Source organism: Lactuca saligna, chromosome 4 (assembly GCF_052625555.1).
Source record: "Lactuca saligna cultivar CGN05327 chromosome 4, ASM5262555v1, whole genome shotgun sequence".
NCBI classification, from domain to species: domain Eukaryota; kingdom Viridiplantae; phylum Streptophyta; class Magnoliopsida; order Asterales; family Asteraceae; genus Lactuca; species Lactuca saligna.
The window spans coordinates 4,400,405-4,415,931 of record NC_136420.1 but is presented as its reverse complement, the minus strand read 5'-3'; the positions used below and the strand labels follow the sequence as shown (position 1 = coordinate 4,415,931).

Here is a 15,527-nt window from a genome sequence, read left to right as displayed (position 1 = left end):
TCGATTATCATTTTTGTCCTTCACCAATTCAGTTATTCTCATACTTAGGTTCATCTTACCCTTTAAAGCAAACATTCTTTCAAATCCATCATAATTAAGACTCTTGAATGATGTTACTAACTAGTTTGCCCAAAGTCAAACAAAAACATCTTCCTCGCATGGAGGTGATGGACATTAATGTTAAACCAATTGTTTTCCGTCTCATAATAATTTGGTAAATGTTTCACCACATGAGTTGTACCTTCCTAAATTTCAACCAAAATTTTTCATTTTTAAGAGTATAAAGACATCCACTTCATTCAATTTCAAATCATAAAACCATTGTAAACCATAAATCAATGTATCCAAAACCCAAAGTATAAAACATAATCATGCGGAATATCAAATATAGCCAACAATTCGTGTGCGGTATAGTTAAACTTGAGTTTTTCCCTGATCAAAGAAATACCTGAAAAAAACATTTAAATCCATAATTATAAGCACATAACTTGATAAGTTCCCAAAAACAATACACATACAATGCATACAATCAATGGATCACAACTTGTTAGTGTTTCACCAATACGTACATACAAGGGCTTACGCCCTCTCATCGTTTCACCCATCTACGACGTATATGTGTGTATATGCACTTACGACCTCTTGTCGTTTGGTCTTCAACACGAGTTTTGTTGGCACACGACTCGTCATTTGCTATCAACTCAACATACTAACATACGAACAAATCATAAAGACAAGCTAACAAACATACAGTATACTACACTTAGTTTACTCATACAACTCTACTCTAACAATACTTAGCATCATATATGCCTATCACAAGGATACAAATTGTCTACATAGTATAATGAAATTCTCGATTGTGATCTTAAACAGTCAGCAACACGAACCACCTAATGCCATAGGGGTCAAACCTAAGTCTATGACTCAAAACCTCCAAAGTTTGATCAAAAGTCAAATTGTTGAAAAAGTTAACAATCAACGGACCTACACGCCACATACACTAAATGCTAAAACAGTCAAGTGACTCCTACGCTACACTCAACGTAGTTAGTGCTAAGCACGGCGTAGGGCGGCCAGATTCAAATCTTCATTAAGTACTTAATTCATTAAGCTAAGGGTTCAAATTCCCAAATCTCATTCTTCTAAATGAATCCATTTCCAAGGCTTAAATTTCTCCGATCTTCCACCCTAATTCAAAATGTGACCAAAGGGGACCAAAATCCATATGTAGCTTAATGAGAGTGCATTCATTCTCATTTTTCTTGTTCTAAATGATCAAAAACGTCTGAATGACAGCACATAAGTTCCGGAGGACTTCAAACTCTACAATACCAAGATTATGGGACCAAGATACACCAAACATGCTAGAAAGCTAGATCCATAAGAGTAGAATCATAAAGGTATGAACTTTATACCTTCGATAGGTGAGAAATGAAGCACAAGGTCTAGATCTCCATTGGAAAGGCTTCTCCTTGTTTCACAATGACTTCACTCTTTCTAAAACTTCACAAATACACACTCCAAAGCTCCAAACTCTCACAATAGGATTAGGGTTCGCTCAAAATGTAACAAAGGGACGGGGGCTTTAATAAGGAAGGTTGCAAAGAGAGTTAAGGCTCTTAAATAGGACTCAAGACGTTATGGTTAGTATTTTGCGTTGCATCAGCTAGCCTTGGCATAGCCTTGCCTTACGTCCGACATAAGATTTGCGACCAACTTTTACCCAACTACGCGTCGTGTGGGGAAGCTATACGTGTCGCGTAGGGGCAAATTCCATATTCTTGACATTAGTAAAGATTAACTTCCCATCTCAAGATTTATAGTGTTACAACTCTCCCCTACTTAAACTAGATTTCGTCTTCAAAATCCAACATCGCTAACAACCTTAGATATGGTCGATATACACTACCTTCGGTTTTTTGATTTTGTTTCGGAGGTTACAAAGTTGCTAATGACTCGTCATCAACCAACAAGTGGTCTTGACAACCTCCCTTCCAACAATCGGATTTCATGGAACTTACCCTAAATGGCTTCCTGAAATTACTATCGTCATACAAACTGCTAACCTCTTCGTAATCATCTATCCCAATGTTAAGAACCTAACTGAGCTTCCCACTAGCACGCCATTAGTGCTTCCCAGATTTGTTGATTCCTTCTTCTCGAGATTACATATCAACTACGCTCATTCATCCACTTACAATCGTTATCGACATACAATATGATTATATCAATCATTAATAATATTACTTGCCATAAACTCATATCCTCTATGGTTCCACTATAGTCGTACGTCACCCTACTAACAAATATCAAATCACCACTTGCCACATACACTTCACTAATAGACCTCACGCCAGTCTCCGTACGCCCTAGACACTTGTATAAGTAATGTTCCTAAATCCTACGACCCGAACTACTGTCCCTAATTCCCAACATACATCTCATAGCATCTTGAGCCTACAAACCCGAGGCATAAGATTTGTAGATCGACAAATGTTAAAGTTTAACCAGACATCAACACATGAATGTTATGGGGCAACCATAGTCTTACATCAACATACAAATGTTATGGGGCAACCATAATTACATCAACCCATAATCGCACAACTACCAAACAAAAGACCATTCATCATAGGACGTGAAACGAACCTCAATGAAGCTTGGGATAAAAAAAGCAGGTGTTTAGATTGTGTCTCATATCCCCAAAGCCCTAACTAGACAAGAACATGCATGGGGATCGTCAACAAACCCTGAGACCCACTACCATCCTCAAGAGTAGACCGCACACACATCAATCCTGATACTTTATGGAATATCTAACATTCTTCTTGGGAATTTCGTCCGAAAATCTTCCCGTCTTAGCTAACTTTACGAACATCCTACTTCTTTTCTCTTCTCTAGGAAAGTCGATGTCAATGATAAATATAATTGCCAAGCCTTCGCATGATGATACCGACGAGATTGATCTTGGAAAACCACAATGCACCCTAAAACTAAAACTGGTCGAACAACACCTCAAACCTTGGTAACGGTAACATTTCTTCTTCACGAGCTTATAAAGCTCCCTATAATAGTTTGCATCCTATCAAACCATCCCTTTTTTCCAACAAACCAAAACTCCTCAAAGTGAACAATTTGTCCAACGAACTTCTTGTCCTTACATCCTCTGAAGCTGCATGGATAACACATGCCCTCAGTACGAGACATTATGGTACTATGGCGAGCAGGAACATATCAGAGACTTACAGCTCGATCCTAAACTTCACCTGCCCTCCATGGCATTCCCGACAATCCATCAGAAAAATCATCGCGAACTTACATATAATAGATACATCGGCAAATAAAATCAAGGTAGGCACAAAAGTGACTAGAGGCATTTCGATTCATATATGAACAATAAACACATGCTAAAACAATAGCTTGATAATAAAAGGAATACTTACTAGTAATAACGTCCGGTGGGAAAAGCATCACCATACCAATAGCCTGGATAATCCCTCGTCATGGCCCCAGAGGTCTCCACCCAACTTTGGCGCCCATCCATAAAACTCAATATCTCAGGTGTCGGTGTTAGTGTCGACACCCCCGCTAATATGGGACACTCGGCTTTAAGGTGGCCAGGTTGGTCGCAATGATGACACCTCTTCTTTTCCTTGCAATCTCGACTGAAATGACCTTCTCGTCCACATTTGAAACACATTGTTCCATGACATGTACCCTCGTGCCTCTTCTTGCATTTATCACAATGATCATGGTTCCCTTGGCCTAGGTCAGACTCGATTGGGGACGAGCTCTTCTCCTGAAAACGGATCAAAAACTCCTCCCATGACATACCCTCCAGCTCAGCCACAGTAATAGATTGGATGATCGTGCTCCAGCAACCGATCGCCGCATGGCGTAACAGGTACATAGCGAACCGGACCCTTGCCCTCTCAGGGCAAAAGCCTGAACAAAAGGCACTCTCCATTTCCTCTATCCATCGCATGCTAAGAATTCGTTCCTTCCTTCCCTTGAACATGGAAGGTTGACCCACAGACATGTCACGGTAAGTGACATCCCTAATTCCCAATTGTCTTGCCCATCCAACATTTGGATGCCTCTCGTTGAAGATCTCTAACAACTCCTCCGTAAGTCTTGCCACTGGGACTGAAATTGCATCGGACAAGGCTCGTGATATCTCCGACGCAATCAATCCTCGTAGGTTCGAGTCACCCGGACCTGATATGCCATGCCTATACTGCCCCATACTGAAGAAAACCAAAAGAAAAAGGTCAGAACGCATTCATAATGTTACCCACATATGACCAAGTACATGTTCCACAAAAACATTATATACTGCCTTCCACACCTATTCGTACTTGTCCAAGAGTTGCCCCAAAGTTCTAAGTCACCTTTAACCATCAACACAAGATGTCCTATCACACACGTATGTACCTATACCAATACACAATAACAATTTCCTAGACTCTCTAGGATTCCCCCACTAACCTAGCAACGAAGAAGTTTCTTTTAGAATCGTTGCCGCCTCATGAATGCATAGTTGTATGTAATCAATAACTAGATAGACAGTCGAATAAGCGATAACACATAACACTTCAAATAGCACATAACAGTCAAACATCAAACAAAAGGCATCACAATGATCAGGTTATCCTAACATGTAATTCCTAAAATATCCTGAGCCTACCAACAAGCATGCATTGCTAACAGATCACATATCAACAATATAACAATATGAGCATATTTTGGGAATCACTTTCGTTTTCGAGCTCCATCTGACTGTACGCATCGCATCTTTCACCTTTGTGCCAAAAGTTTTTATTTAAAAGTTTTGTAAAAATTTCTCAAATCCTCGGTTTGAGTTTAGACACATACAAGCATTAATCCAAATCGCTCAAACCAAGGGTCTAATACCAACTTATACCATCCTAAATTTCAACCAAAATTTTTCATTTTTAAAAGAATATAAAGACATCCATTTCATTCAATTTCAAATCATAAAACCATCATTTGTAAACCATAAATCAATGTATCCAAAAACCAAAGTATCAAAACATAATCATGTGGAATCTCAAATATACTCAACAACGATGATTGTGTGGTACAATTAAGTTGGAGCTTTTCCCCAAGAGGAAATACTTGAGAAAACATCTAAATCCACAAGTGTAAGCACAAAGTTTAGTGAGTTCCCCAAAATACCCAATAAAACAATACACATACAATGCATACAATCAATGGATCACGACCTCTCGTCGTTTCACCAATACATACATATAAGGGTTACGAACTCTCATCATTCACCCATACCTATATACAAGGGCTTACGACATCTCATCATTTCACTCATCTACGTGCATCAGGACTTACAACCTCTTAGATTTTTCATCTTTAACATGAGTGTGTAGGGCAAACAGCCCCTCGTTGTTTGTCATCAACTCAACATACTGACATATGAATAAATCATATACAAAAGCTAACAAACATACAGTATACTACATTTAGTCTACTCATACAACTTTACTCTAACAATACTTACATCATATCATACAAAGATACATATTGTCCACATAGTATATGATATAGGAGAGACTTAATAGTTTTTTTTTTCTTTTTATTGTTATTTCCTTTCCTTTTTTATTATTATTGTTATTTCCTTTATTATTATTGTTCCTCTCTATATACAGAGAACCTAATTTAGTTGGAAGATAACAATAGATTTGTTTTTTTTTCAGGGTCATGATTTTTTTATTCTGGTGGATTTTTTATTATTGTTATTTCCTTTATTATTATTATAACAATCGCTTGTTAACTTATTTTCATTCTAGGTTTTTCCTACTGCATCAGGTGGTATCAGACCTGTCTCGTTTTGAAGCTTGATCAGCCATGGAAGGCCACCAATTAACCAAAGCAGATCTTCAGGGTTTTACGGAGGCTATTACAACGGCCCTAACTGCTTGACTGATCAGGTAAGAGCATTAACAACTCATATTAACACCACAGATCAACCAAGAAACAGAGGAAGAGAATGGAATGGGGATCCAAGAGCCAAAAACAATTGTTTTGTTTTTGAAAATTCAAGTTCTAATGAAGAAGATCCTATAGAAGATAGGATTGACCAAAGAAATCGACAGATTAATAATGATTATCGTGTAAAGGCTGATATTCCTTTGTTTTCTGGAACAATGGGAGTGGAGGATTTTATACAAGGGCTAAATTTGGTTAGATTTTCAAAATACAAGGGAATAGAGATAAAAGGTTGAAACTATAATGTTATAATTGGTAACCCAAATTAGAAAATAAAAAGTTTAAAAATTTTATAACCCAACGTCTTAATAGTATAATGCCAAAATTGGTAAGATTTTCAAAGTACAATGTTTTAATAGAAAAAAAAACAAGAACATTGTCTCGATGATTTCATTGTAATAAAATGAAAAAATTATGATATAAGTTGTAAATAAAGGAAATTAAAAAAAATGATTATATTTAAATGTCCTAAATAAAAAATGGTACAAGTTGTACCAAAATAAAAAATAAAGAAAAGTATTTACAAAGTACAATGTTTTAATAGGTTAGATCTTGAAAGTATAATGTTATAATTGGTTAAATTTTCAAAGTCAATGTCTTAATTAAATTACAATATCTTAATAAAAATTGTTGAAAGTATAATGTTATAGTTGGTAACCAAAATATTTATAAAAAAAATAATAAATAAATAAATAAAAAAGAGTTAAGACTTAAAAAAAATTCAAACTATAATTTTATAATTGATTAAATTATCAAAGTGCAATGTCTTAATAGGAAAGAAAGTTAAAAGTTCATTGTCTTAATAAGAACAAACTTGAAAATATAATGTTATACTCCCTCCGTCCCAAAATTATAGTCCATCTTTCCTTTTTGGTTTGTCCCAAAATAATAGTTCACTTTTAAAAATAAATAACATTTTTACCAAAATAATCCCTCATTATTATTTAACCAACTAAACATTTAATAGAACATTAAATGCAAAGTAAGGACAAACTATCATTTTATTGAATAAAGTTAGTGGTAATTAATGTTTCTTTAATTTGTGTATTTTTGTCATTTTATTGTATAAAGTTAGTGGTAATTAATGTTTCTTTAATTTGCATGTTTTTTGTCTGTGACAATAATTTTGAGACGGATGGAGTAATTTGTAACCGAAATAAAAAAAGTTGAGATTTCAAAGTACAGTGACTTAATAGAAAAATAAAAAGAATGCAATGTTTGAATAGGTTAAATATTGAAAGTATGATGCTATAACCGGTTATATTTTAAAAATATATTGCCTTAATTAGGGGAATTTTTTTTTACCATGTCCTAAATCCAAAGAGGAAAAAGATTTTAATTACAATTGGTGCAGATCACTATCTAAGGCAATGAGGTCGCATCATGGGACACTATTTTCTTATGTGTTTCTTCTTAACAACATTCATTATCGACATACCAACTTTTGAGACAATACAACAACGATTGATCATTTTCACACTATGTCCTAAATCCTAAAAGGAAAGAGATTATAATTACATTTAGTTATAATCACTATCTATGACAAAGGGGTTGCATTTATATTAAGGAACAAACAAAGTAAAATTTAGTCACATACCTTGGCATCATATGTGGTCGTTTGGCTTTTTCTTAGATTGCTAGGAGTTCTCTCAACTAATCCGGTTTTCCTATCAAAAAGATGATGCTTTAGATAATAATAATAATAATTGATACAGGTAGAAAAACATAAATTAAAATAGATGAGCTGACTTTACAATCTTCAGATATTTACATAACATGGTGCAAAAGCTTCACTTGCTTCTGTGTAACTTTTTGTTTTTTAACCTCAATTCCAACAAGACACTATTTGAAATCAGAAACCAAAACTTCTATTGTATGCATTTTAATTTGAGTAATCACTTTCATCTTCCTTTTGAAATCAGAAACCATAGTTTGTCTCGTAACAGTTTCCTTGAAATCTTTTAGAATGGTATTCACAATCAAGAACAAAAGGCCATCTGAATTAAATCCACAAACTAACAAGTATGCATATGTTACTCAACTGAATTGAAGATTTTGAACATTGCATAAACCTGGTCCAAGAACATAATCATAAACTAACTAAAATAAAGAATAACACAAGAACAATAATTGAGGCTTAGCAATATCGATTTCCCCTATAGGGGTGGTGGGTTTCAATTCCAAAATTAATAAAAATAAATTATCATTGGTCAAAAAATGTCATCCTTTTCTAGATTACACTAATAACCTTTTCTAGATTACACTAATAACGCTTAACAAAAAGGACAAGAAGCAGAGAAAACAAACAAGAAATTACAGACTTGAATAAAGGGAAGAACTTGATGAAAACCGATCGCTTTTTAACAACCCTCACAAATTAATTTGAGTTTCAAAAATAATACGACGACTGAACATCGAAACAGTGTAAAAAGATATATATACTTATTAAGAAAAAAAAAATAGGCGTGTGAAGTTGGGAAAAATAAATTTGCAATTGATGTAGAAGAGAAGTAAGAATAGGTGTCGCCGAGATGACTACCAGAGAGTGGTTCTTATGAGAAGACGGAAGAGGCAAAGCGTTCGCACGATTAATAAAAAGGATAAAGAGCGGCGGCAACCGGTATCGAAGGGATGATATTGATTGGGGTCGAATGATGCAATTAACCAGCTACTGTCATTTGGGGGCTCTTCCTCACATACGGTGGCATCTAGGGTTTTTTTTTTTAGGGTGTTTGGATTTGGTTATTGAAATAGCTTATTTGATTTATTGGTATTTTTTAAAAGTCAAACAAGTTTAAAAAAAATGTTTGTAAGTATATGCAAATAAAAAATGTTTTTTTTTTCTGTGAAGGTATAAAAAAAAAAAAGTAAAAAGTAATAATAGTTCGCTTTTTTTTAATGATTTTTAACTTTTTAAAATTGAAATTACCTTTCTAACCTCAAATTATCTTAAATATTGGTTATTTTGCATGTATAGGATAAACCAAATATTTTTTAAAAACAATTAATCAATTTATTGACTTTTGTTACCACAAAAATAAATCGAAATATTATTAAAAAACTCATTTTCCTATCATCATAAATCAATAAGCAATTTTTGGCATTAAATACGCAATCTAAACTCTCTTTCATGTCTTTAGTTTTCATAAAAAAAATATTTCTTAAAGTCTTTATAAAAAAGATCGGTGGTGTTTGTGTTGGTAGTAGTGACCGATGGTGGTAGTGGTGAGGTGACGGTGGTGTTGGTGTTGGTAGTGGCGAAGGTGGTGATGCTGGAGGATGAGGTGTCGGAGGTAGTGGCGGAGATGTTGGTGGTGGTGGTGGCGAAAGTAGTAGAGGCGAAGGTGGAGATGGCAACAAAGTGGTGGTGGTGGTGGTGGAGACAGAGGCGAAAATAGGTATGGTGGAGGTGAAGGTGGCAGAGGAAGATGTGGAAGTGGTGGTGAATGTAGCAGAGGCGGAGTTATGGTAGTGACAAAGGAGGTGGTGGCAGCACTTGTGACAAAGGTAGAGATAACAATAACAAAGTTTGAGGCAACAGAGGCAGTGATGTGGTGGCAACATTAGGGTTATAACTTATAAAATGTCTTCTAAAATCTTAAGGAATTTTTTGTCTTCTAGTAAAAGATGTCAAAAATACTTTTTATGTTAGTCTTTTTCTTCAAATGTCTTTAAATTATGTACTTAAATTTTTGACAAATTTATGTCATTAAATATTATATGGTATTGAAACTAATTATGAAATGATAATTCGTACACTAAATTGATGTATAAAATTGCAACTATTTTAAACAAATTTACGGAGCTATTTGGTAGTCTCTTATTTGGAAAATTAAGAGACAACCCCTTAATTTTTCAAATTGAGGGTGTTGGTAGCATATGAATAAAAACATTTTAATGTTTTAAAAGCCTCTTAAACTTTAAGATGTGAGCATGTATCAAATAAAATTAAGAGACGTGCTTCCCTTTTTTCCCTCATAAGCATTCCTTCATCAAACTCCCACCCACCTTTGGTAGATCATCCCTTCGGTCTCCTCCTACCTCCAACCAACTCCAACAACGACCACCAACTCCATCATTAACCGCCTCCCCACATCCTCGACCTCACACAACAACGCCTCCCACGTGGTTGACCTCGCATACCTACAAATTTCGATGCCAAACTACGACTTTCTAGGCCAAGCTCCTGTAACGCCCGAAGATTCGGGCTACTCAATTTAGAGACGGTAAGTGTCAAAAAATGACTCTTTATAAAGAATTATTTAGAATAAATAATCTTAACTAGGTTGTAGTATATGTCACAAGATTTCCGTACATATAAGGAACGCTGAAATTTAAGTTATAATGAAGAAGTTATGACCAGTCGAAATTTCGCAATAAAACCGGCACAACATCAAAAATCGTAAAAAGTGAGTTTACGATAAAGTACTTTTTGTCCTTAGTGACCTAAACTAAATTTTTAGAGTACGTCTCCACCTACGTGTGGATATAAAGAACATAAAAAATGGAGCTTGTATGCAAAAGTTATGACCTTGCGAAGATGTAGCTGTTTGAGGGCATGACACGTGGCAGAAACCCTAGCTGCCTCAAGTCCACGACGTGAACATTAAGTCCACGGTGTGAAATTAGTAAAGGACACTAATCAAGGCTAGAAAAACATGTGTTAAGTCTACGGGAGTGATGTGTTAAGATCCCACGGCGTGGACATAAAGGCCCCGATGTGGAAATGTCATTCGGACACCTTTCGAAGCTAGAACGCAGATGGCAAACCTACGAGGTGATTCAGCCATCCGCCACGATGTGGACTTATAAGGCCACAATGTGGACATGTTTTTGGCAGCCTATAAATAGCAAGTTCGACCCTTGCTCTCCTTACACCAAACCTTTTTTTTCCTTTCTCTCGTTTGCTGAATGCGTTCCGTGTCCTGAGCCCGACGATCACGAACCGCTGACTATTTCTAGTTAGATTATATCAAGCACACTACAAGTGAGTGCATAGTTACTTTCACCTTACACACACACACACACACACACATATATATATATATATATATATATATATATATGAAGTATTTAATATAAATTATGTGTTATGTGTGCATATTATATGTGTTTATGATATCTATGCTAGATGAACAAAATGTACATGTTTTATTCAATTTAAATTGTATATGTGTTTTATACCTATAAATTACAATGGGTAAAGATGGGTAGATGAAAGATGATATAGATCATGAGAAATGAAAGGTGAGAATGACAAGCGAAAAATAATGAGAAACACTGACCCAATCGTTGGCCCAGTCATCTAGCAGAGTATGGATGACAACCACGAACTATTCTAGACAATCTGGTCGACCACTAGCAGGTTCACAACCTGTAGGTATTGTGAACAATATGTTCACCCGGTGTACTCTAAAAACCCATTGATATGTATTGTGGGTGGACTCCTGTAACAACTCAAATTTTCAAATAAATTTTTCATTTAAAATAAAGTGGTTTCATTCAACCAATCATATTTATTTCATGTTCATATCAAATACAAATATAAAATTCCCAAGATCTCAAATAGCAGCAGTGTGTATGCATCATGCCGGCACCTTCCCACGGTCCTCGCTAGTACCTGAAATACATACATAACAACTTGTAAGCATAAATGCTTAGTGAGTTCCCCAGTATACCACTTACACATATACGCCTTTCCAGGCCCGGACCTTCCGGTCCACAGTACAATGCCTTCCGGCCCATATGATGATCGCCTTCCGGCCCATATGATGATCGCCTTCCGGCCCATAAGATGATCGCCTTCCGGCCCATAAGATAATTGCCTTCCGGCCCATAAGATAATTGCCTTCCGGCCCATAACATGATTGCCTTCCGGCCCATAAACATATATAACACATAATACATTTACTCTAACACATATATCACATATATCATATATCATACCTGACCTTCCTGTCACATAATACATTGCCTTCCGGCCCATATAAACATACATAGCATGCATAGCAACTATTCCTTTCAATTATAGCATATATATAACACATAACATATCCGACCTTCCGGTCACACAGTCAAACCCTTCTGGGTACAGTATGGTGAGAAGACTCACCTCGTGGTAATGCAAGCTATCAACTCTTGAAACTAATCGCACTCGATCCGCCGATCTGCAGACTCCCTATAATACCATATACTCTTATTAATACTCTTATCATTCAAGACAACTGACCCTAAGAATTTACATGCAGGTCAACTCTGGTCAACGGTCAACTTAACCGGACTCGTCGAGTGCAAAGGCGACTCGGCGAGTCTAGACGTCCTCCCCAAATTTCCCTGTTGTTCCCCTTCTACTCGTCGAGTATCCCTCTTGACTCGACGAGGTCCTCGTGGAAGAATCGCGGGGCCACCCCGACTCCACTCGCCGAGTCTGAAGAACAACTCGGCGAGTCCCAGTGAATCTTCAAGCTACTCGCCGAGTCTGCTCATCCGACTTGGCGAGTCCATGCCATGCAGTCGATCAACTGCTTCCTGAAACACGTATGGTCCCGAAACACACACTCATGGGACTATCTGGACCTCTAAACATCCTATTACTGGGGTATAAACACTTGGGTAACAACATAATAATCCCGCTAATCATCAAATGGGTTCTATAAACCCTAACCTCATATACACATCAATCACAGAAGAACGAAATCCAAGATATTACCTGATTGATGCACTTTCTGTGTCCCCAATCCTCAGAACGTGATTCTCTTGCTGTTCCTTTAGCTAAACCTTCCTCTTCCTTGTACACAACTCTTCCAAACCCAACAATGGTCTTCAATCCTTGTTCCAGATGCACACAATCGTTCTAGGGTTCTTCTCAGTAAGCAAAAACGAACAATGACGGCCTAAGAGGCGTTATAAACGATCCAAAACCAAACGGCTAGGGTTTCTGCTGAACAGCGTCGACTCGCCGAGTCCCTAATGGACTCGTCGAGTCCAGTCGCGAATCTGCGACCAAGTCTGTGGTCCTACTCGGCGAGTCAGGCACCAACTCGCCGAGTCCCTTCCTAAAATGTCCCCAAAAATAGTTTTAAAACAATACCTGAAATTCCGGGCTGTTACAACTCCCTAAAATAATATTGTCGAAAAATGAGATAAACCCTGACAGCTATGGACTTAACGCATGTTGGATGAACCTTGGAAACTATGGATTTAGGGTTTGTTAACGATGGACTTCGTGCCTATTCCTTAGTACAATCCTTAGGAACGAATGATAAAGAGTAGTTGATTCTTAGGGTAGATCCTTAAGAGTAAAGGAAATAATAGGGATGGATAATTGGGTTGATTGTTTGATGTTTAAACATAATAGTTGTATGATCATGGGTTGAAATACCTATGTATTCACCATGTTTTCCCAACCTAACCCACTAAGTTTATTTGTATCACAGGTATCGATACAAAGCTACATTACACTAGATATTAAAGGAGATTTAAATCACTAGTGTAAATGAATGTAAGGTATGTTTATGCTTATGTTTTTGTATTGACGATGACATCCCAAAGTTTTAATATAAACAAAATACATTTCTTCGGAAATGCTTTAATAATATATTTATCATGTCTTCTGGGAACAAATTCTGCAATATATTTCTATAAAAATATACTCTGGTTTCTCAAATAAAGCATAAACAAATTGGTTTTTTCTGGCCGTGAAATTGGGGATGTCACGGTTGGTATCAGAGCATTAGTTTAAGCGAACTAGGAATTTTAGGAAATTTCTAGACTTAAACTTAGAATGTTAAGTGATGATCGTGAGGAGTATGTATATTATATTTTAGGTAGTACACCTGAATTGACACAAGCACTAACTTACTTTAGGATTAGATGCCTAAATTGCTTTTTATGTGCTAAATGATCTATGTTATAGCCTTATGTGTGTTATGATGCTATTATTTGATCGGATCCATGATCTATTGCCGACCGAATCTGAAAATTTTATGTGTTCAGATTTCTAAACGTTTAATTACGATATTAGAACTGTCATGTGATTTTTCAGAGTGATAAGGAGATTTATACGTTTGATTCCCCTATTTAAGTTCTCGTCATTGCACACTGAACGTCTGAATTTGGTGTATAGATCAACATGATGAACGCTTAACGCGGATTTGGACACGATAACCCACAGCCTGAGCCACAAGTGATTAAGCATGCACCATACGTAACAGTTGCACCCGAGCCAATCACGATGGCAAAATTACAAGAAATGATGCAGATGATGTTGGATCAGCAGATGGAAGAGACAAGGCGTTTACTTCAACAGAATTAGAACGAACTTACTATGCCAGTACGTCAGACACCTATTGGTGGTTTTCGAGATCAACAAAATTAATAGCTTAAATATTACACACTAAAATAGTGTATAGTGGTAAAGGGATCGTATCCACGGAGATTGGTCCAATTTTATAACTCTATGAGAAATTTGTTTGTAAAAATACTTGTAAAATGACAATAATTAAAAAATAGTGGGTTTGGTCTTTTGAAATACTTGAAATAAACTAGAATTAAACTAAGATTTAAATAGACAATTTCAACGAAAATAAGAGTTTGATGTAAAATCAATAAGGGAATGATGGTTGACTTAAGGTTTCCTCACTTTGAGTTTTGATGAACATATCATTAGAATCCAATGGTGCAATACTTGTTTTAAATCCTTAATTTGGCTATAGTAACCCAAGAAGATTGAGATTACCTAGACTTTTCTTAGTTGTTAAAATGGTTAGAGAAGCTCATAACAATTTCCTTAGTCAAAGTCACAATTTCCATTAAGCATGTAATAGTGAAAGTCAACTAGCTTTGAGAACCAAAAAGTCACCAAATCCAAGAGGAGTCAAATGCTTTCACTACCATGTTGGAGGAAATGTTTTTATGATTGTGTGAAGCAAAACTAACACAAAAATCACTTGTTGCTTTCTAATTTGAAGATCTTTTACTTAATCAAGAAATTAGCCAACTAATCACCACAAACACATTTAAACTCATGAATAAAAACATACAAGTAGTGATAAGATGTTAAAACACAAAACATTTTCATAAAGATTCAAACACAAGTTCATGGGATCTTCATCATTCAACAAATAGTCAAAGGATTTCACCAAAGTCAACCAAGATTTGTCTAAACAAGCATGGCTATACTCAAGAAAACAAAGTTAGAGAAGATTGTACCAAACATTTAACAAGAATCAAGAGGTGAAAAGATGATGTTCTTGAGGTGTTTCTGGCCTTCAAAAGTCTCCAAAAATTTATAAAGAATGCTCAAAAATTGGATGTCCAAGAGTGTGCAAAAGATGGGCACCAACCTTCCTCAAATAGCCTTGCAAATGGATTTCCGAAATTACCCCTGCAGGGCCTTGCGCGACCCGGGTGGGTTGTGCGGGTGGTGCCTGAAATGGGCTTATTTGAGTTTTTGGGCCTCCCAAGCATATCCCACTGGCTCAAATTGAGTCCAATCAGCT

General features: G+C 36.3%; 1 protein-coding gene across 1 annotated transcript; it reads right to left on the bottom strand.

Annotated features, from left to right (window-relative positions):
* Window positions 1–250: 250 nt before the first annotated feature.
* LOC145041087 (uncharacterized) lies at window positions 251–8,762 on the bottom strand. The gene is made up of 4 exons (XM_078989012.1): window positions 8,567–8,762; window positions 7,625–7,694; window positions 3,447–4,250; window positions 251–448 (listed from the first exon to the last, which is right to left on the bottom strand). Coding segments are annotated over exons 2-4 (816 nt in total). The 5' UTR covers window positions 7,636–7,694; window positions 8,567–8,762; the 3' UTR covers window positions 251–447.
* Window positions 8,763–15,527: the final 6,765 nt, after the last annotated feature.